At 39.2% G+C, this 22,354-nt stretch overlaps 1 protein-coding gene across 1 annotated transcript in view; it reads left to right on the plus strand.

Annotated features, from left to right (window-relative positions):
* LOC139712334 (uncharacterized) overlaps positions 1–21,584 on the plus strand; it is a 32,323-nt gene extending 10,739 nt beyond the window's left edge. The window contains exons 5-8 of the mRNA XM_071624170.1: positions 15,924–16,028; positions 16,456–16,572; positions 20,041–20,316; positions 21,552–21,584. Coding sequence (XP_071480271.1) covers positions 15,924–16,028; positions 16,456–16,572; positions 20,041–20,316; positions 21,552–21,584 — 531 coding nt within the window. The remainder of the gene's footprint in view (positions 1–15,923; positions 16,029–16,455; positions 16,573–20,040; positions 20,317–21,551) is intronic.
* The last annotated feature ends 770 nt before the right edge of the window (positions 21,585–22,354 follow it).

A 22,354-nucleotide genomic window follows, 5' to 3' on the forward strand; every position in this document is an offset into this window, starting at 1 on the left:
TTTTTTTCGGAGGACCTATACATTCACAAGTAAATCAATTGATTTTGTGCAAATTGTCCCACACATAATTTCTAGTTTTAAATGTAATTTTTTTTTGGCATACACTAGAATCATCTCAAGTGTATTCTGTGATTTTTTTTTGTATATCAAACATCTCGTCCTCTTTGTTTTTTTTTTTCACTATAGTTTTCAAAAACTGTTTGATGTGTGGATGTGTGCTACCATTTTGATTTTTAGAAAACGTAGAACTTTAAAGAGGTCATATATAACGTCCACCAAATATGCGCTAAACGTTCGTGAGAATGTCTCAAAAGGTATACGCGAACCGTTTGCGGTTACGTCGTAAACGTAAAATGATCGCAAAAATTTCGCAGATTTTGCGAAACATACGCGAGACATTTTCGAAAGTTTCGGGGTCTGTTTAGGGTTTTACAAAGATTTTCTGAATATTCAGCATGTCTTGCGAAGGTCGTGCGCATATGACGAGGCTTTAAAGACACTCTCGAGAACAAATCACGAGCAAATCACGACCAAGTGTGCGGAAAGGGTGGCAAAAAAATTTCAAAACTTTTTGAAATTCTCGCCAAAGTAAAAACGACATCCGCGAACCAATGTTGACGCTTCCGAACCTCCGCGTTCATTTGGCGATCTTTTGCAGGCTAGGTACGAATGCTGGATTTGGCCATTCGCGTCCTTCGCAAATCATTCGCGTGCTCGTTGAAATTACATCTGAAGCGTTTTACAGGGTGCTATCTCGGTATGTTGTACTGTATTCTCGTTGGGGTTTTTTTTTTTTCTTGCTTGAATTCTTTCTCTCTTCTTTGCTCTCGATCCCTCCTTTCAAGGTTGTTTGTTTTATAAGACTGTTTTTATACAATGCAAGCTTTGCTTTTAGTAGGTTCCTCATAGTTAATGTTTGTAAATTTCCTTTTCTCTTGATTACGATTCATGTGTTATGTTCTATCGATTGTATATTCATATTCATATTTGAGATGTGGAACAATAAGCTAAAATCAAAATCAAATCAAGAGGGATGAAAATAGATAAATTGACGAATATTTCCTCAGCGCAAAGAGAGTTAAAGTTTAGTACTTAGTATGAGGTAAAGATCAATGTACTTCTATTATCAAAATGTAAAGGAAGGGCTATTTTCTCAGTTGCAATGGCAAATAAAGTGACTACTTTTAAGAAGTGGAAACTTCCTGAGAAATGTTTAGTTGCTCTATTTTTGTAGGGTAAGCACAGGCAAAGAGCTCCCTTACATGAGATTACTTGAAAACCATATAAGGAAAATTTATTCCTAGTTTGTGTAATATAGCAGCAGGAGCAGCATAGTTCTCCAAGGTCATTACTGACATCGCATCTTTTTGAGTGATTGTGCCACATGTCTAAGAAATTAAAATGAGACTGAAATGTAAGTAGCAAAAAGTGCAGAAAACCCTCAATGTATAGTAGTATTGATTGGCGAAAATTTGGAACATGATATCGCCTACATCTGCTGCACTGTGACTATAATGTGCACTTTCAATATTTCAGCATTATTATGAATTTTCTGTCGTGTCTTAATGAACTAGGTTAAAAAGAAAATAGAATGTGCTATTCTGAAAAGTATCATCAGAATTTGATGACTTCTTAATTTTTTTTTTCTTTCTAATGTTCATCTGAAAAAAAAAAAACAATACTTAGCACAAAAATCTTTAAAACATCCTGGCCTCGATGTCTTGAAACATTTACCCGACAACCTAAAGCAATGTACATGCATATACACATGTTAAAAAAACAACAACAACAAACACAGTTTAAGGATATGCTATCAAATAAATACATGTCTTATCATTATAGAGCATGTCACTAATGTGGTTTTTTTTTTTTTGCTCTCCTCGATTCACTCCTATCATTCAAGAAAAGGCCCCGAACTAAACTTACAAATCAAACATGGGCATTAAAGGGATCGTATAGTTTTGGTTGAGACATAATTTCAGGTTTCTAACATTTTTAGGTGAGATAAAGAGAAACCTCCCATGAAATATGAAAGGGCATGTAATTCCATGAGGAATTCAACGTTTATTTGATGAAATTGGTTTTGAAATGGCTGAGATATCCAAAACAGAGCGATTCTAATAAAGTGTGGGACCGAACTTTTCTTACGATCGCTTTGTTTTACTTTGGTTCTTTTTTTTTTTTTGGATGTTTCAGTCATTCCAAACCCGATTTTCATCAAATAAACTTTGAATTCCTCTTAAAATGGTATGCTCTGTATTATTTCATAAGTGTTTTCTAGGTATCTCGCAAAAAGTCAAAAGCCCAATTCTCATCTCCACCAATACTGTACCATCCCTTAAAAGACACATTCACTCTCACATACACACTCTCCATCTCCACATAAACTGTTCATATTTTTGCATGATGCACCGCTGCACTTTTCCCTTGTTTTTTGTTTTACCTTTCAGCGACTGACGACTTGAGTATTTTTTTTAATTTTGTCGTACAATGAACATTACAACTCTTTCAGAGGTCACTATCTTCGACGTACAGTTGCTAAAAAAGAAATATGTATGGTCTCCTGCATTTTTTATTTGTCTTATGAACGCAGGTACGTATAATTATTGAGTTTGTATATGCACGTGCTCGTCTTCATTTTATATTACCCGCAAAATTGTGGAACAATGTCGCACATTTCGGTTGATCACTTACCTTTTCCAACCTTTAGATTCAAACAATACTCATCAGTGACTTTGTTAATATTGACTTTGTGCAGCATCATGACATTGTGTGAAAATCAAATCAGGCTTGAAGAATCATTTTGAAAGCTGTCCAGTATAAAATCAATATTCCAGTGATCTGACAAGTTCGGTCATAAAAAAGGAACATCAAATACAGTGCTGTTTTTGTCATGTCATAATTTTCTTGATATTATTATTTTTTTGTTTTTGTTCTTGCTTCGAAAAACCTCATACAATCCTGCATAGCTTCAGTCAATTACCCAATTGGTCAGTCGTGATGAAGATAACATCTCATCAGCTGCTGAATCGCAAGCCTATGCCAAAAGTGTCTGGTCCATGCCAAACCTTCAGAGTCTCGCACTTTACCAAGTCAACATAGCAAACATTCCTTACGCCACTCTTCCTGCGTCGTCCTCGGGAGCATACGTAACCATACTCTTTCTGTGATTGTATTTCTTTAATACCAGTTTGTTCTCATGTGAATGGAACAAAGTCCACTGCTCGTTTCATTTTCATATGTCAATTATGAGAAACCCTCTCTCCAAATTAAAGTTATCTGTAAGAAAAATATTATGATCGAGCCAACAGAATAATGTATCATCAAGATTTGATGATACAGTAAGAAAGCGTTACATGTTTTCATAAAAATTGTGGGTTTTTTTTCATGTGTGAAACTTATATGAGGTGGTGACATCATTGGATCGTAAGTTGCTCATTCGTTTTTATGATATAATAGATGAACATGATGAATGTCAACGGTTTAGCAACTATGAATCTCTACCGTCAGCAGTCATATATAATGAAAAAAAAACTCCGAAAAATGGAAAATATATTTCCCTCTATAATTCAGTCGAATTGATTTCTACAAGGAAATTTTAGTGAGCATTGTTTGTGTGTATGCTAGCAGAGGATCTTTTGATGCAATACCATCATCTTAAAATCTCATGTCCACGTATCAGTTTAAGAAAAACTCCATTACATAAAACACCATCTCCTTATTTGGTTGTATTGAAGCTTCAGACTGATCTACTCTCTTGAAGTCAAGTGTATTGCAGTCTACTGCAGTTAAGTTATTTAAGCAATTTTTAATGTTTTTTTTTTTTCACAAATGTCCATCTTCCAAACACAAGGTGGGAGGAAAAACGTGATATATGCCATCGCGATAAAACATTCATTTGGATGAAGAGATCACCATTGTTTAAGAAAAAATGTGTTATATACAGCCACGGCAGCGGATCCTTGTTATAATCAGGACCTAAAGAGCAACATGATTACATTGTTACAGTGTATATCAGGTTTTTCACTACACATTGTATTAGGGCGTATCTGGGCAGTTACACCCTGAACGAGTTCTCATCTCACCAAAAAATTATGTTAAAAGTCTGAAGTTAGGTCTCAACCAAAACTATACGATCCCTTTAATGAGCAAAAATTTGCCTTTTTTTCGATTCAAATAAACGATGTTAGAAAACTATCAATGGGACGGGTAATATTTTCATGGGGCAGGGTGACTGTACGAGGGGTGATTTGTTTGGATCAGGGTTAGGGATTTGTTTTGGGGCCTAGTATTTACAAGGGGTAACTGTAAAGGGATGTAATGCTCTGTGGTAATTACACTAGTGGTTAATGACCAATGATGCAGCAGGGCAATTATAAAAATAGTGTTACAATATAAACTAATAAAATCGCATCGAAGAAACGCCTAAACACAACTGGTGGTAGTGATAGGCATTGTCGAAATAGATACAGTGATTATCAAATAATCTGTAGACGAAATAAAGAATATACAATAGATATAATTATGGGCGATATCACGCGAAGTCGGTTAAATTACTCCGTGACCCTTTTTCCTAGGCAGAACTTAGCCTGAGTAGTTATCTTGGAGGGGGGGGGGGGGGGGGGTTGCCCTAATATGGGAATTGTCCTTGAGGATGATTACCCTAAGAGGTTTGTTATCCGGGGGTAGTTGTACTGGGGGAATACTTGGTAGCCCTACTTACGGGGGGTGCTCGGGGGGTATTCACCCGGGTGGTAAGTTGTAGTTAGGTTATCTAAGCCCTGGGGGTAAGTTATGGGGGCGGTTGTCCGTATTGTAGTTATCCGAGGATAGTTATCGGAGGTATTGGGGGGGGAGGGGTAGTTATCCGGGGGAATGTCCTAGTTATCCGGGGAATAGGTCCTAGTTATCCGGGGAGTATAGGTCCTAGTTATCCGGATGGTAGTTATCCGGGGAGTAGTTATGGGTCTATAGAAGACCCATAACTACTCCCCGGATAACTACCACCCGGATAACTAGGACCTACTCCCCGGATAACTAGGACCTATTCCCCGGATAACTAGGAACACTACCCCCTGGAAAACCACCCTCTGGATTACTACCACTGGGATAATTACTCCCCAGGACAATTCCCCCCTAGGGCAACTACCCGCCGGACAACTACCCCCCTAGGGCAATTACCCTCCAGGGCAATTACCCCCTAGGACAAATACCCCCAGGACAACTACCCTCCTAGGGCAATCACCCCTCTGGGAGATTCCCCCTTGGGACAACTACCCCACGGATAACCACCCCCAAGGATAACAACCCCTGGATAACTACCCCTAGGATAACTACCCCCCGGATATCTACCTCTTGGATAACTACCCCCCGGATAACTACCCTCCTGGATAACTACCCCCGGATAACTACCCCCGGATAACTACTCCCCGGATAACTACCCCCCGGATAACTACCCCCCGGATAACTACCCCGAGTTAACTACCCCCGGGAAAGCTATCCCGCGGATGACTACCCCCAGATGGCACTATCAAATAATACGTTATTACAACATGAAAGCAGGGAATTCAAATATAAATACAACTTAAGCAATCACTGAATATTACCGATGCTCCACCCTGACCTGATGGTGTTAACTCATCCTGCAAAACTGGTGATTGGATTTACGTTCTTTCAGAAAAAAAAAATGTGTCATTATAGTACCACCAAACGGCAACACATTGCCCAACGATGATCAAAGATAATAATTATGTTCAGCTTATTCAGAAATGATTATCCGTACCAAAATTTCGATCTTTCGGAGTTTTGCACGCTGTAACAGCTAGTGTAGCTCGTGTGTAGGAATCAACAACAGCGCAGCGGTGTCGTTCGCTACGCGCTGCACGCACTGCTGCTGCACTGCTACAGCCTAACGTTAGATTTATCGTTCACGAAACCTGCACACTTTTCCAAAAGGGAACCGTCATTACTCTAGTAAAATGCTCGAGAGGGATATAAAACAAATATCGACTGCTTTCTTTCGGGCCATGGTAAAACTATTTGACCTCGGTGATGTCTCAACACTGCCATGTCCCTCGACTTCGTCTCGGGACATAGCACTGTTGAGACATCACCTCGGTGCAAATAGTTTTACCATCTCCCTCTGCAGCAGTCGATATTTGTATACTACCCGATAATTACTACTCAGAGATCCCCATTTTTGCATTCAGTCTAGGAATGCAATAGTGAAAAGCTTGCTTGCTTTACAAATAATAACGATGATAATGATAATAATGATGATGATGATAATAATAATAATAATAATAATACACTGCAAAAAGTCCGGTGTTAAATATGAAACACCGAGCTGGTATTAAATTTCCGGTGCTCATTCATGGTGTTAGATTAACACCTCCGGGTGTCATTTCAAAATTTAAAATTGTTTTTTGAATAGTTTCTTAGTTACTGCACTTCTTGTTAATTTTGAACTTCAACAAGACGATAAAGAATTTTCCGATAAAGTACTTGATTTTTGAAAAAATGTGTAAACAAATTTACACCACAGTAACACCAGTTGGTGTGGTCCCCTATTGAAGCTGGACGGGTGTTATACCATTGCAATTAACACCACCAATATCAAATCAACACCATGCGGTGTCATTATTGAATTAACTCTAGCGCAGTGTCAAAAATATCAATATGTCAAATTAATACCACGAAGTGCCAGGCGAACACTTTTTAACACCGTCACAATACATTTTCAACACCTGTGGGTGTGGTCCTCTATTGAAGTTTGATCGGTGTTAGATTTAACACCCATGGGGTTAAATCTAACACCGATGTTTTTACAGTCTAATGATAATAATAATAATGATAATGGTGGTTATATTTGCACAGGGCGCAGGTCCACTTTTTTTCGATGCTAATGGCGTTTCAAGAAATAAAAATGAATATAAATATCATACATGTTCAAACATGAAAACACAGAAGAAAATGACAAGCAACAAACAACCACATACCAGATAAAGAATGCAATCCTTCCGAACATTATAAATTGCAGTTATAGTCCTCAGTGTGAGGGGAACAGATACGTGGATTTAGATATTTGTAGATGACAGTTTCCTCATCTGAATAGGTAGCTGAGTCCACAATTCTGGTCCTATAACGGAGAAAGCACGATCACCCCCATCCATGTTTTCCTCTAGATTTTTGGAGTAACAACATGGTGAACGTAGACTTCGTGTCGGATTGTATTTTGGAATAGAGTAGGTATACGGGGAAAAGGGTATAAACCGAATGATGTACTAATAACAAGATCCGTGAAATATACATATATATATTTTCACTACAGAAACCGATGTAAGGAACGGATGATTGGTGATATGGAATAAAACTTAGTATAGTAACAGTTAACAACCGGGTGGCAAAATTTTGCAACCGTTGAAGTTTTGTGACATCTTTTTTGGAAGATTACATAATAGCGATTTCGAAAAATCCAACCGAGAAGAAGGCAAAGCATGATTTTTAAAAGCATATCAGCCATGGGCGTAACTTCCCACTGAAATGGAGGAGGAGGGGGTGGTCTGTACATAATGTTATTACATAAAAGGAATTTTACCATTTTATTGAATTTATTTGGGCATTATTCAGGGCCGCGCCACGTTTTTGAAAGGGTGAGGGGGTCAAAATTGTCTTTCAGTCAAGGAGAAAGAAAATCAAAAGACAAGAGAAACAACAACAAAAAATTCTTCGTACTTTTAAGATGTGATTCTCTGCCGAATGTCGGCTGACAAGCAAAAAACAAACAAACAAAAAACAAGAACAAAAAGACTTGATATTTTTGCTGCCACTTCCATCCCACTTTATATTTCATGCAAAATTGTTGGACATTCGCTCCCTGTAAAGTGTGTGTGTGGGGGGGGGGGAGGGGGGCACCAAGCTTCCCCCCCCCCCCCAAAAAAAAGGCTGCGCCGGTCAGGTTATGGGCTTGTAATCGTTAGTAATGGTGACTATCATTCCCCCCCCCCCCCCCCCCCTCAGTACGGATTTGCGCCGTTGATATCAGCTGCAAATTTTGACCCCCCAAAAAAGAAATCGTATGAAACTTAAATTACCCAACTGATATCTAACATTTCGCTAAACTTGAGCTATATGACTTGAAATGAGATTTCGTGATCGACTATCACACCTAAGTTACGGGCTGTTTTCGATGAAGTATATAAGTGCTACAGACAGGACTGATATGGACTTGACGTCATTAATGATCGACTTTACTTAACATATAATTCTTAAAACCAATATGTATATATATATATATATGTATATATATATGTATATGTGTATATATATATATATATAAACAACTAAACATTTATCATCATTTAGTTTAAGACCACTGGATGTAAGCCAAATTCTTCAGATCTTGCGAACATGTTTCAAGTTTTGCAATGGCCGATGAAAGTGAAGACACAGCAGGTTTGAAAGAAAATGAAGTTGTGTATCATATCATGCATAACAATGATAAGCAATACAATGTTTGCGCAATACTTTACCGATTAGTTTCATAAACAGACAAAAAAAAAAACGGGCCTCCAATAGAACCTTGGGGTAACTAATAAAAAAAACTAATAACCAATAACCAATAACCAATCCTGACATAATTCTCTGCAGCAACTCAACTCAACAATCTTCATCTTTCAGTGCGTGAAACACACATGTACGTATAGGACCTACACACAATGTAGATGTAGGCTTACATAAAAGTAGGCTTCATTACAGATGTATACAATTAATGATATACTAGTACCTGAATGTCTTATATCGCACGAAATGCACCAAAAATATGGGAGAACGTGGCTACAGCTGCTAGCGTCTTTCACGGTGAGTGAGGTATTTAACCAGGGGGTATAGGCCCTATAGTTATCCAGGGGATTTTTTCCCCGAGGGGGGGGGGGGGGGTGGGGGGGAGAAAGTAATAGGGGGGGTGAGCATTCCGGGTGGTAGTTATCGGGGGGGGGGGGTGGGTAGGTGTCCAGGGGGTAGTTTTCTGGGTGGTAGTTTTCCGGGTGGAAGTTATCGGGGGGGGGGGTAATTATCCTGGGGGTAGTTTTCCGGGTTGTAGTTTTCCGGGTGGTAATCTTCCGGGTGGTAGTTATCCTGGGGGTAGTTATCCGGGGGGTAGTTATCCAAGTGGTAGTAATCTTGGTGGTAGTTATCCGGGGGTAGTTATCCCAGTGGTAGTAATCTCGGTGGTAGTTATCGGGGGGGGGGGTAGTTATCTGGGTGGTAGTTGTCGGGGGGGGGTAGTTATCTAGGGGGTAATTTTCCGGGGGGTAATTATCTGGGTGGTAGTTATCCGGGGGGTAGTTAACCGGGGGGGGGGGGGGTAGTTATCCGGTGGGTAGTTGTCCTAAGGGGAATTGCCCCTAAGGGGTGATTGCCCTAAGAGGGTAGTTGTCGGGGGGGGGTAGTTGCCCTAGGGGGTAATTGCCCTGGAGGGTAATTGCCAAAGGAGGGTAGTTGTCCGGGTGGTAGTTGCCCTAGGGGGGAATAGCCCTGGGGGGTAATTATCCTTGTGGTAGTTATCCGGAGGGTAGTTGCCCATTGGGTAAGTGCCCGGATACGGTGAAGAATGTGCAGAAAACAAACAATATACATGGGATAACACAGTAATGATGTGATGATGTAATGATAACTGGTCAAAATGAGTTGGTACCTGCAAAAACACCTTATAATAGGAGGCTTTTTTATATCCAGCCTCGTTAAGACGAGATTCCACTGTACTCTCTTATTTTCTGATAAACACTAACCTTTACAAAATGTTGATTATTAGGTCTGTGGATATGAAGTGGTGAATCACACTGTACGTAGCTATGCGACATGTGAAGACGATTGCTGATTGGCTGGCAGCTCCGCAACTCCTTTCTGCTATTTCAATTGGTTTCTGACCCTAAATTTCATCTGTTGACTTCGATGTACCATAGATAGCAGATATATGTTTGTACCCTAAACGACTGAATTGACTGGTGGAGTGCATTTCGTCTGGAATTCTTCCGAATTCATGACATTTTTAGGGTCTGCAATGCCGATGGCCACCAGGCTCAAACCGAAGCGAAATCGGCACAACGCCTGCCCGGGCAACCCAGCGGAGGAAGAGCAGCCCACTGACCATGGCCAAAATCCAGCTGGGCAACCAACCATCACGTCGCCGGACAATGAAGTGACAGATAATGACAATGAGCTGGATTGTATACTGGTTGAAAAGATTCGCCGGGCTCTCCTTTCACCGACTGTCATGGCTGCCCTTGTGAAAGCTGTCAAAGAGGCTGTCATTGAAGACGTGACACAGAGAGTGTACGAATCCCTACGACTCGATATAGAGAGCAAGGAAAGGGAAATCGGTGCTCTCACATCCCAAATGAGGAAACTACAACAAAGGCTTGACGAGGTTGATGACGAGCTCGACGACCAAGAGCAGTATAGTCGACGACACTGCCTCAAAATCCACGGAATAGCTGAGAGACCCAGTGAGAACACCGACGACGTGGTCATACAGTTCGCCAAGGATCAGCTAGACGTCGACATCAAACCAACCGAGATCGACCGCAGCCACCGACTTGCCCGACAAAATCGACATGGACGCGACGCTCGAGAAGAGAGTCATGGAAAGCGAAAACCGAACGTGATCATCGTCCGCTTCTCGACGTACAACGCCAGAGAGAGAGTTTACAAAGCAAAGGCCAAACTGAAGGGAACGCCATTCTACGTCAACGAATCTCTCACAGCGTACAGACAGCAACTCTTGAACAAGGCTCTGCGCCACACCAACGTTCTAAGAACTTGGACATACGACGGAAGGATCACAGCCCTCACGAAAAACATGAAGAAAGTAGCCATACACGGTGAAAAAGACCTCGAGAAACTTGACAGACTGTAAGTTTTCCCCTCAAACTTGTGTCGAACATTTAAATAGTTGAAGGACTAAACATGGTCTTAAAATACCCATGCATCTCATGCAATACAACAGTTAAATCAAATCAAAATGCAGTTATGTGTTTCATGTGTAAGAGGTGGATTCACCTGAAGTGTTCGACTTTGGATCTGAATTTTTTTCTCTCAAGCTCAGACTGGTTCTGTGATATATGTTTATACGATGAATTGCCATTTAGCGCAAACGACAGTCAAAATTGTGATAGTATACTTCAGTGTCAAAATAATAAGCTCAACCAAGTTAAAGCGTCATGTGATTTATTGAACTCTCTAAAAACTTATTCTGGTATGAATATTGCACATCTCAATGTCTATTCTCTTGTTAAAAATATAGACGAAATTCGACTCATAATGCAAAAATCACTGTCACAAATGTACACACTAGTCGTTATGTACATATGTATGATGTACTGTATGCATGGCTGTTTTAATGTGTATGTACACAGGTTGACCAGATTCATGGAGAACATTCTATATGGTATAGATATAGTACATACAGGCTGACCAGATCAGAGGAGAATTTTCTAGGTGGTATACAATGTAGCTATACAGTACATGCATGTAACAGGAAATACATTATAGCTCACTCAATGTAGAATGATTTCACCCATTCCAGAATGTTCTGGGAAGTGCTAACATATTTGGCTGAGTGAGGCACTGTCCCTGTAGCCCAATGTGATTGGTAGTTATTCTTGGTAATGAAGTTTTGTACATAGTTAGGCAGTGAGTCATCCAGGTTTCCTGGAACTAGGACTTGCTATTATGTTCAGGTATGTGGCCCCAGGTTGGAGAGAGTTACAGAATGTGCTAGAAAGGGGTGAATGGATAGTATATAAGCCAGAGAAATTCTGCAGTAGGCAGAGTACCCAACACCTCTGCTCTGAGAGTTACGTCACTTCTGGCTCTGAAGCGACTTGTTATAGTCAGTCCTGTGTTACCTGCTGACCTGTTATGTTTGTGGAGATAAGGCCTGGGAGACATTTTGCCTGCAGATAATTAATTTGCCTACATTGGAGAGAGACTCCATTTTTATGTCAATGGACATTGCTACGGCAAAGCTGTGGTGGGCTGGATTCTTAGCTGAACATTATTAAGTGAATCATCATTCAACGCATCAACTGGACGTGGTCGTCACAACGTTTGGACTCTGCACGTTTCGCCGTAGACATATATCGTGGATTTTACCCCGGATCTATACCGTGGACTATCGTAACCTGCGCCTCTGGAGTTACGTCGGAGGAATCATTCATCGGTGCGTCAAAGATCATTCGTCTGTGCATTGAACATCGTATCTGGACACTTTCAAAGGATTACTTAATACGTGTAAGTGATTCCACTACCGATTTATAACTGTTTCTATTTATCATTGTTGTACTGATGTGACACCGATTACCAGTCTGTACCCACAATATCACTGTTAATAAACCGCCTGAACATCAGTTGATTGTTTCTTTTGTGCGATCATTCTCGGAGTGATTTTGGTCGTAACATCACATATTCATATATTAACTCTATGTGAAACCAGGCTGGATTATTCAATTAGTATCGAAGAGATAGGAATACCGGGCTTTAAGATAGCCAGGAGAGACAGAAATAGACAAGGCGGTGGTGTAATTATGTATATTTGTGAGACGTTAAATTTCATCATTAGAGAAGATCTGCACATCGAAGGATTAGAGTTATTGTGCATTGAAATTAGTTTGGAAAAACAGAAACCATTTTTAATCATGTCATGGTATAGACCCCCCGATTCATATGCTCATATATTCGATTCGTTTGAAACAGTTCTGCAGACTGTCGAAGTGCAACAAATTGAATATCTTTTGATTGGAGATCTCAATTGTGATCTATTATCAGGAAAATTATCACACAGTTGCAAACGTTTACTTGAATTGATGAAAGATTATAGTTTGAAGCAATATGTTACTGAGGCCACACGTGTGACTGAAAACACTGCAACAAAAATAGATCTCGCACTCGCGTCATGTGATAAAATCTGACATTGCAATGTTATTCCAGTAAGTTTGAGTGATCATTATGTGATTGCAGTGACGTGGGGGAAATGTAAACCTCATATGCAAAGAGATCACAATTATATTTGTTCACGTAATGTTAAGAAAATTAATGTTAATACACTGATAAGATATCTGCAGGAGCATTCCGTGAATGATGTCCTTGAAATGAATGATACTGAACAGGCTTATGAGAATTGGGTTGTAAGATTTAAAGCCGCCCTAGATATACAGGCTCCTGTTAAAAGGAAAAGAGTGCGAAAACAGAAGTCTCCATGGATGAATAAACAAATACTGGACACCATGCGAGAAAGAGATAATATGAAAAATAAAGCCAAAGAATCTGGAGTACCTGCTGATTGGCAGCGATATAAAAAACTTAAAAACCGTGTAACTTCTCTGATTCGCTCAGCAAAACGTGTGTATGTTGTAGACAGCATTTGTAAAAATAAGGGAAACTCCAGTGTTATATGGAAATTAGTACGATTTTTGATACCAGGCAAGAAGACATCTAATATTCAAAAGGTAAAATATAATGGTGAAGAAATAACAGATGGTAAAATTATAGCAAATGTGTTTAATAATCATTATGCTGATGCTGTAAGATGTACAAAGGCATCGATTGATTTCCAGGCAAATCCTGAGCAATTTCTCAAACCAATGTCACGTGATATTTTATTTTACTTCACTCCCGTTACTGAAAAGGATGTGTCGAAGATAGTAAAGGAAATACCCAGAAATAAAGCAACAGGACTTGATTATATTCATTGCAGTGTAATTAAGAACTCAATTGAATGCATTGGTAAATCGTTGACACACATAATAAATCTCTCATTAATGGAAGGACATGTTCCTGATGAATGGAAATTAGCTCGAATAACTCCCGTGTTTAAAAATGGAGATGTTTGCGATCCTCGCAACTACAGGCCGATTTCTGTGTTACCCGTCCTATCGAAGGTAATTGAAAAAGTTGTTTTTAAGCAGACTTACAAATATCTCTCGGAGAACGATATCTTGTGCCCGAATCAATTTGGTTTCAGGTCAAACCACTCGACAAGCCTTGCACTCTTAGAACTCACTGAAAATATAAGCACCGCCATAGACAATGGTTATGTTGTGGGTTTGGTAACCTTGGACTTAGAAAAAGCATTTGATATGATTTCCCATGATATCTTGCTCAGGAAACTGAAATTGTACGGTTTCAGTGATGATGTATTAAAATGGTTCAAATGTTATTTTTCTCTTCGTAAGCAAGTAACTATTATAAATGGACATACGTCGACCACATCATTTGTCACATCTAGGGTGCCCCAAGGCAGTATACTAGGGCCATTGTTATTTATTCTATACATGAACGATTTACCCCGTGTTGTCCATCATTGTACTGTATCTCTGTACGCAGACGATACTTGTCTATACGTAGCAACTAAAGACCCCTATGAGCTTGAAAGAAAGGTGAATGATGACTTAACCTCAGTAGTGAACTGGCTGAGCCATAACGAGTTACTATTGAATGTAAAAAATTGCAAAGCTATGCTGATGGGATCACAAAGGAGATTATCCCGTTTTCGTATCCCGTTTTCGTATCCCGTTTTTGAAAATAGCAAGCTGGAGTTTGTCTCGGAATGTAAATACCTTGGCGTTATTCTCGATAGTCATTTGTCTTGGACTCCACAAATAAGTCATGTAAAGTCAAAGGCATTGAGTAGTTTACACGTGTTAAGACGCACGTGCGCATTCATTGACCTAGATACCGCGATCTTATTGTACAAAAGCATGATACAACCCCATTTTGACTACTGTAATACAATTTGGATGCATTCAAATTCTACCGCCATACGGAAACTCCAGGTCGTTCAGAATAGGGCACTGAGAATAATCCTACAAGTAAATGGTATGTATAGTCGAAAGCTACTGTATGAAACCTTACATATAGACTGTCTGAATGTGAAGTTAGAAAAAGATCTGGCTATATTGGTTTTCAAACTACTACGCAAACTTGTTCCTAGGGAGATTTCTGCTGGATTAACAACATTACCAACTGAGAAATAACGTATCCAAAGTTTCCCTCCCAAAGCCAAACACAAATTTCGAGAGAAACAGCGCATTGTATGTAGCGTCAAAAGTTTATAACGGCCTCCCGATTAATCTCAGATGTGAAACCCAGTTGAATAGATTTGTGTCAAACATTAATTGTACCATTTTCCAAACTCCGTTTTAATATGGTAATTTGCAGATTTGTATGAATTTTTTTTTGGTCTAGACTACTTTTTCCCTTTGTTTTTTTGTATCTACATTTTTTACCCTTATCAAACTTTGTTACTGTATTTTTGTTTTGTCAATATGTTTCTTGTCGTGTTTGTGAATGCAATTTTTGTTTTGTATTTTACTTTTGTTGTTTTATACCATGTATGTTGATATATACGGACTCACTGAAAAACAGCCCTGAGGCTGATAGTGGGTTTTTTTACACCGTATTGAAATAAATAAAACAAACAAACAAACAAACAAACAAGATACCGTGGTTGGTCTATGTGCTCTTACTGTGTTTACCAATTGTGTGGGTGTACCATTATGAGAATTGTTCTGTTTAATAAGCATCATTTATGCTGAATGTTTCGACACTTCAAATGAAATTTGGTGAGATCATATTTTTGCAATATTCCTCTAACGTGAAAGTTTATCTAATTTCGATGAATATCAATTACATGAAATAATTAAATATACAAAATATAAGAACAATGTGATGTCCAAAATTTGAACTTTTTCTGAAGCAACGTAAATTGCTGGACATTATACTTTTAGTCTAGACTTTTGCCTGTGGCGCAGTCAAAAGCTACCAGATGACTCCTGATCATATGTCACTGTTTTTCCACTGACAGTGACTGCTGTCATAGTTACTATCGTACACTAATAAATACTTTCCATTAACGATCCGTATAGATCCAGCGACTTGATCTGATTGGAGTTAACATGTCAACAAGTGATCTTCAGTCAATCTTATGTCTGCCCCGTCTGAGTTCCCTTAGCGTACGAAAGGTAACTGAGGTAAGTGTAATGAAATTTCATGGCATTCATAGATACATTAACAATTGGTTTCAGCCAGTGGACATTTCACTTGGAAAACGTATAGGCCCTACTAAATAATACAATTTATTATGTGAGATAATTCAAGTAAGCGCTGTCTGTAATGTGCAATAGACATTTGACATCATTATTCTACATTTGATTTCTAAAATAGAACATTGCTCAAAATAATGGTATATCTATTTGACTATGTGCATTTGAATGACAAAGTCTGATGTTTGGCATGTGCTATCATGGACATTTTTACTGTCGCTGCTGTATATCTACTCACTTGATTATTTTGCTTTTGTATTTTCGTTTCTTTGTGTCCTTGCGAGAAACTTAAACAGTTTTCCGTCAATATTTTTCTTCTTCTTACTAACAATGTTGTGGAAAATTATGAATCCAGCCTCCAGTCACTTTGTCATCTCGTCTACGCCGGAAGTTCCGTCGTTCCAAGGTTCCGTCGTCTGTACAGGCCAAGATGAAGACTGAAGCTGGCAAGGGACACAAAGAAGGCTTTGAGGTTTGTTCCACGAACATTGTACCTTTATGTATCAATTCTAATGAATGATGATTGTGACAGAACAGACAGAACAGAACAGAAATGATGCAAAGAATAACGGGTATAATTAAGATGTCATTTATGACTGTAAATAATGACAGTGACTGTATTGGGGGTCATCCCATACGGCCCACGATTTCGATACATGTATTGAAGAAAAGAAAAAGTTCCATGAGAACACTCGGTAGGCAAGTATGGCCCATGAGTCTGACAACAGGCAAAAAAAAAAATCTTCAAGTCCAACACTACGCCCAAAAAAAAAGCCTAGAGTCCAACACTGAGAAAAAAAAGAAGAAAAAAGAAAATGCGCACGGACCGACACCATAGGCAAATAGGCCTAAGGGTTCGACATAAACCAGCAATAGGTATGTATTTGTACAGGGTGTTGCATTAAAAAGAAATGAACCGTGAGAAAAAGAGGGGGACGGAGAGAGAGGTAAGCCGAGCAGCAGGATGAAAAGGAATTACTAAAACAGAAAATAATAAGATATGAGTTTGACCGTTGCATCTAAAAATTCAGTCACGCTGAACATCTTCTGGCAGTATATGAAAGTTGCATTTTCAGATTGAAAGACATGATTTCAAGAAATATACTTATTTAGGATGGTCCTGTGATAGGATGTATGAGAATGCATAGGCAAAAAAGAAAAAAAAAAGAAAAAGGAAAAATCATGTTTAAGTAGGAAACAGCCGTTGAACGTGAACAAATAAAGAGCCCCCGCCTACTTAGCATCTCCCTCTATAATTCATTTCCCTCGCAGGCTCCGTCCGCAAGTTCGTATACCATTGGCCTCGATTAGGCCCCCATGCAACTCCCACCCCATCGCACATGATGACCTGCACCATTCATTTCTTCCCCGCTTCAGTCCATTCTTTATTTGAATCATCCACTCTCTTATACTGTAAATATCTGTCGGGATAAAATGGAAAGTAAATCGGCTAACACAAAAAAAAAAAACGATAAAAGGATCGACCTTTATCCTTTTTCTTCATTGCTAATTCTAATGACAGCATTTAAAAAAAATCAGAGAAAAAAAAGCATAGTATCGAGGATCTCTTTTGCGTAGTGTCGGATTCGGGGGCCTTTTTTGCGTAGTGTCGAACTCGTGGGCCTTATTTGCTTAGTGTCAGTCTTGTAGGCATATTTTGCCTAGTCTCAGACTGGTGGACCGTATGACTCGTGGGCCTATTTTATTTTATGTCGAACTCGTGGACCTTGTTCACTTAAGTGTCCAGCTCATGGGCTGTATGACTCGTGGGTGTCAAACGAGCACCCGTATTTGGTGCCGGGCAAATGAGACCTCATTGATTGATGAGGTCAAAGTGACAGTACTATTAGAATTTTATGATTGTAATGATGGTAAGACAGACAGTGACAGTAGTTGATGAACACTTTATGGCATTGGTGATGATAATGACAACAATGATAGTTTTCGGTTCAGTCGATCAGGATGCTGGAAAATGTAACGGTTTACATGATGATTATGATTATGATTACGGTGATGGTGATGGTTCTATAAAAGCCATCATTATCCGTGTTAACAGACCATGATATACTATAAGCTCCCCTAGCCCAAAGGCTCATATCAGTTAATTTGCAATCATTCTTCGTCCGCTCATCGTCCGTCGAGCAAAATCAACTTCTTTTTTTCCATATTAAGCTTCTTCTTGAACGCATAGTGACGGATTTTCACCACATTCGGAATATAATTATAGAATGCATAGGGGAATAGTCTCATCTGCTCAAATTGCACCGTGTCCCCAAATTCAGGATTTTTGTAACATCATCTGTAATGCCATGCAGAAGTGAAGTCTATAGAGCTGAGTAGATATTATGAGTAAGTACGTATAGATAGATGACTGTAGTTTGAAGCTTGTTCATGGCAGATTTGAGATGCCCCCCCCCCCCCCACACACACACACACACACACACACATTTTGGGAGGCGGGGCAGGCGCTAAATTAATTTCCAATTTTCCAATTTTCATAATTCTTGATAACACATCACATTTTTCACCAAACTTGGCAGACATTATTACTATCTATAAGATGATGAATGGGCACCATTGCCCCTCCCCTCCCCCCCCCCCCCCTTGATATGTAGGCCTACATGTTAGTATATACAAACGATGCACGGGACACTTTGGCACTGTTTAAACCCACTTGCGCAGCGAGTGGGTTTTAGACTGTTCCAAAGTTAAACGAGAGCATCCAATTCTCACTGATCCACGAAAGAGACCTGTGCATCGTTTGCGTTATAAAAATGGGCACATAATTCATGAAATACAACCATTTTCTCATGCGTCCGGTACAAATACAACGCTATAAAAGACTTGAACCATGTGCTCGGATTTTGCTGGTCCAGATACTGGATTTTAATCGGCCGCATTCCCCACACTAACACACGCACCCCACATGCTGATTGCGACACTCCACAATTGGGACGCCCGAAAAATAATCGGTGATCTTAAAGGGACTGTACAGTACTGTTTGAGGTAGGGATTCATGTTTTGAACATTCCTAAGTGAGATAATGAAAAGCCTCTGATGAAATATGAAAGAGCATGTAATTTTTAAGAAGGATTCAACGTTTATTTGATGAAAATTGGTTGTCAAATGGCAGAGATATCCCCAAAAGTGCTAATAATGAAAGGCGACAAGCCACAACTTTATTAGGATCTCTTTGTTTCACCCTGTTTTTGGATATCTCAGCCATTTCAAAACCGATTTTCATCGAATAAACTTTTGATACCCCTTAGAACTGCAGTCCCCCTTATATCTCATAGAGTGGTTTCTGAATATCTCGCAAAATGTTAAAAGCTAAATCTACACCTCGACCAGAACTGTACACACCCTTTAACGTCCGGGCACACACTGCATTGATTGTGATAGTATACCACTACGAATACAGTCCAGGAAGTGGACTAGGATTTTACCAAACGCATGGCTCAGTGTGGATCAGTAAAAATCAACGCATGACAATTGACCAATCAGATTGCAGAGATTGTAAAGCCCATTTTATAATCTGCGAGAATACTTAGAAGGTTAACTTGGGATACTCACATGAGCGCTATAAGACTCTCAGGTTTCTTGTTATTATGCCTCATCAGGTGTGAACTACTAATGAGAAATAGTTTTCATCAGATATGCACACAAAGAAAGAAAGGTATCACTTGAAATCACTCCTTATCTTGTATCACAGGAGTATAGACGCGTTATAAATTGCATATTTCATCTATCGCGTTTGTGTTTTAAAGAAGTTTGATATACATTTTATGTTAGCTGTCACAATTTCCATTTTGTTGTTGTTGATGGAAGAATGAATCTTTGATATGCAAGTTAGATTTTTCAATTGAACGAGTGACTGCCATCTCTCAACATAATGTTATATGACTATGGTACATTTCCTCTCTTCCCCATCTTTCTACAGAGTGGTTGTGGGAGGAGTCCCCTTGTCCACCTTGGAGTAGACGTCCGATTCCTCCTCTTACTCAAGCAGATAAATGTGGCCTCCCTGTGTCCTAATGTGGAGAAGGTCACCCTTTATCTGCTTCGAGAGATGCATATTCCAGACTTGCAGCAAGCATGGCCACTCCATTCCCACAGTGATATAGAGCTCTGTCTAACTCTCGACTTGAAACAGTTCAGGGAATGCCAACAGTTACGCCAGGTCCTACTTACGCCGCAAAATGTTACCAAGCTGTCTGTAAGGGATATCTACTTGGGCGATCGCGGAGCCAAGGAGATAATCGGATCTGTGCGCTCTTATTCTCATCTAAAGAATATAATGTGAGCTTTCATGAAACTCCGTGTTTAAATGTTATGTTCATGCTTTAAGAATTCCACATCGGTCTTCAGCGAACTATTTCAATTTGCACAGAATTTTATCTTAATATACAGGTTCAGTGATACATGTATTAGTAACAGCCATGCCAAAGCATACAAATGTCAAGAAATCAGACACGAGGATGTTATCTTTATGAGTATCTTTATATCGATGGTGACTGTTTCTTCAATATTTTTTTCTCTATAAGTGACATCGCTCAAAATTGGCATTTTAGTTGCTGAATGAGACTTAGTTAATAACCCCCCCCCCCCCAAAAAAAAAAAGAGGAAAAAAAATGCCGTACTAGTGTCTAAACATTGAACGAACTTGTTTGAAGAACATGTATGGCGAAGTTACACATTATTTTCACTGTCATGTAATACTGTCTAGAAGCACTGTTTACAGGCAGTTAGTTTAAGATCCTTTGTGGCTTTTCGAAAACCAAATGAAGATTTGAAAGTTAACAATTTATGTGGCAGCTCTCGCTACCATTTTTAAGGGGATATCAATTTTAAAAAAAGACACTTGACATCAAGTCAAATTTCATCGTAGTCACATGCTCCTCTTTTTACTAGAGTTAATAGTATTTAGGGGAATATGCAGAAGAGAGATGCGAATCAAATCAAGAAGACCGTCCATTATGAAAGGAAAAGCTGATTATACCATTGACCATGCATGGAGTCAGAAAATTTAGGAAGGCTGATTTTACTTGATAGATTGCTGATTTAGATTTGAATGTATGGATAAAAGTCACAGAGACTTTTAATGATATGAGATTGTGTTGTTCGGAGAAAAACAATCAGTGCTGCAATTCTGTCTTCAAGTTGTAAAAAAAAAAAAAAAAAAGTGGTTTTAAAAAAAAAAACTATATCTGGGCGGACACTGCATGAGTTGCCCCACCACTAAAATAATAGCGGTTTTTCTAAACATTGCTTTTTGATCCAGGTTGATCAGATGTTACACGACAGAAAGTCTGGACCGATATTGTGAGAAGGTTAATGAAGAAGGGGGACTCAGTGTTGATGTTGAGCATGGAGACCCAGATGAGGAAGTATGCATCAGAATTACTGTTCATTCAACTTCTAATTTTCATAACGATTTGTTGGCCTTTTCAGCATCTCAAGATTGAAGATGCCTGCGTTGAATAATGATTTTTTTTTTTTTTGGGGGGGGGGGGAGGGGGGCTGTTTCTCAATAGTCTTTCATCAATATGTAAATTAGTTTTCAAATATTTAAGTAAGTAGCAGCAGTACTTTTTAGACATTTTTATTGTCATGAAATAGAGGAAACATTGCTCCACGATATTCATATAGTCAAAAGGTGCACAATAAAAGTCAAACATTATTTGAGAGATGCAGGTGCACAAAGTCACGCCACCCACATGGCAATAATACAGAAAACATACAGTATAGCCAACACCTACCATGGATCCCATCATGAATACATGCCTAAAAAAAACACACACAAAAAAAAACTTCCAGCTGTATAGCAAACTAATTTTCACGAAACGTGATGGAATCTATAAAGGAGACATTGTCTTATACAATATCATCACTGCGACCAAACATCATGCGTTTGTTTCTCTCGTCAAATTTCTTATTTTCTCTAGTACGGCCCACCAGCTCGACATTGAAAGAGGCCCATGAGTCATACACCACACGAGTCAGAGGCAGTATATAGGAAGACAAGACCAGCGAGTCCGACACTAGACAAAAAAAAAGGAAGAAGAAAGGGCTCATGAGTCTGACACTACGCGAATAAAGGGCCCATGAGACAGAGTAGGCGTACATTAAAGGCATACTTTACCATTTGCAGATGAAACAAAAACCCTGCTTTAGTGCTTTAAAATAGTTCTAAAATGTGAGTTACGGATGAAAACAACCGCTGTGAAAATTTGAATCAGTAAAATCGATGCTAA

The sequence above is a fragment of the Diadema antillarum genome, unplaced genomic scaffold (assembly GCF_040938485.1).
Source record: "Diadema antillarum isolate AM-2024a unplaced genomic scaffold, OU_Dant_1.0 seq00001794_RagTag, whole genome shotgun sequence".
Classification (NCBI taxonomy): Eukaryota; Metazoa; Echinodermata; class Echinoidea; order Diadematoida; family Diadematidae; genus Diadema; species Diadema antillarum.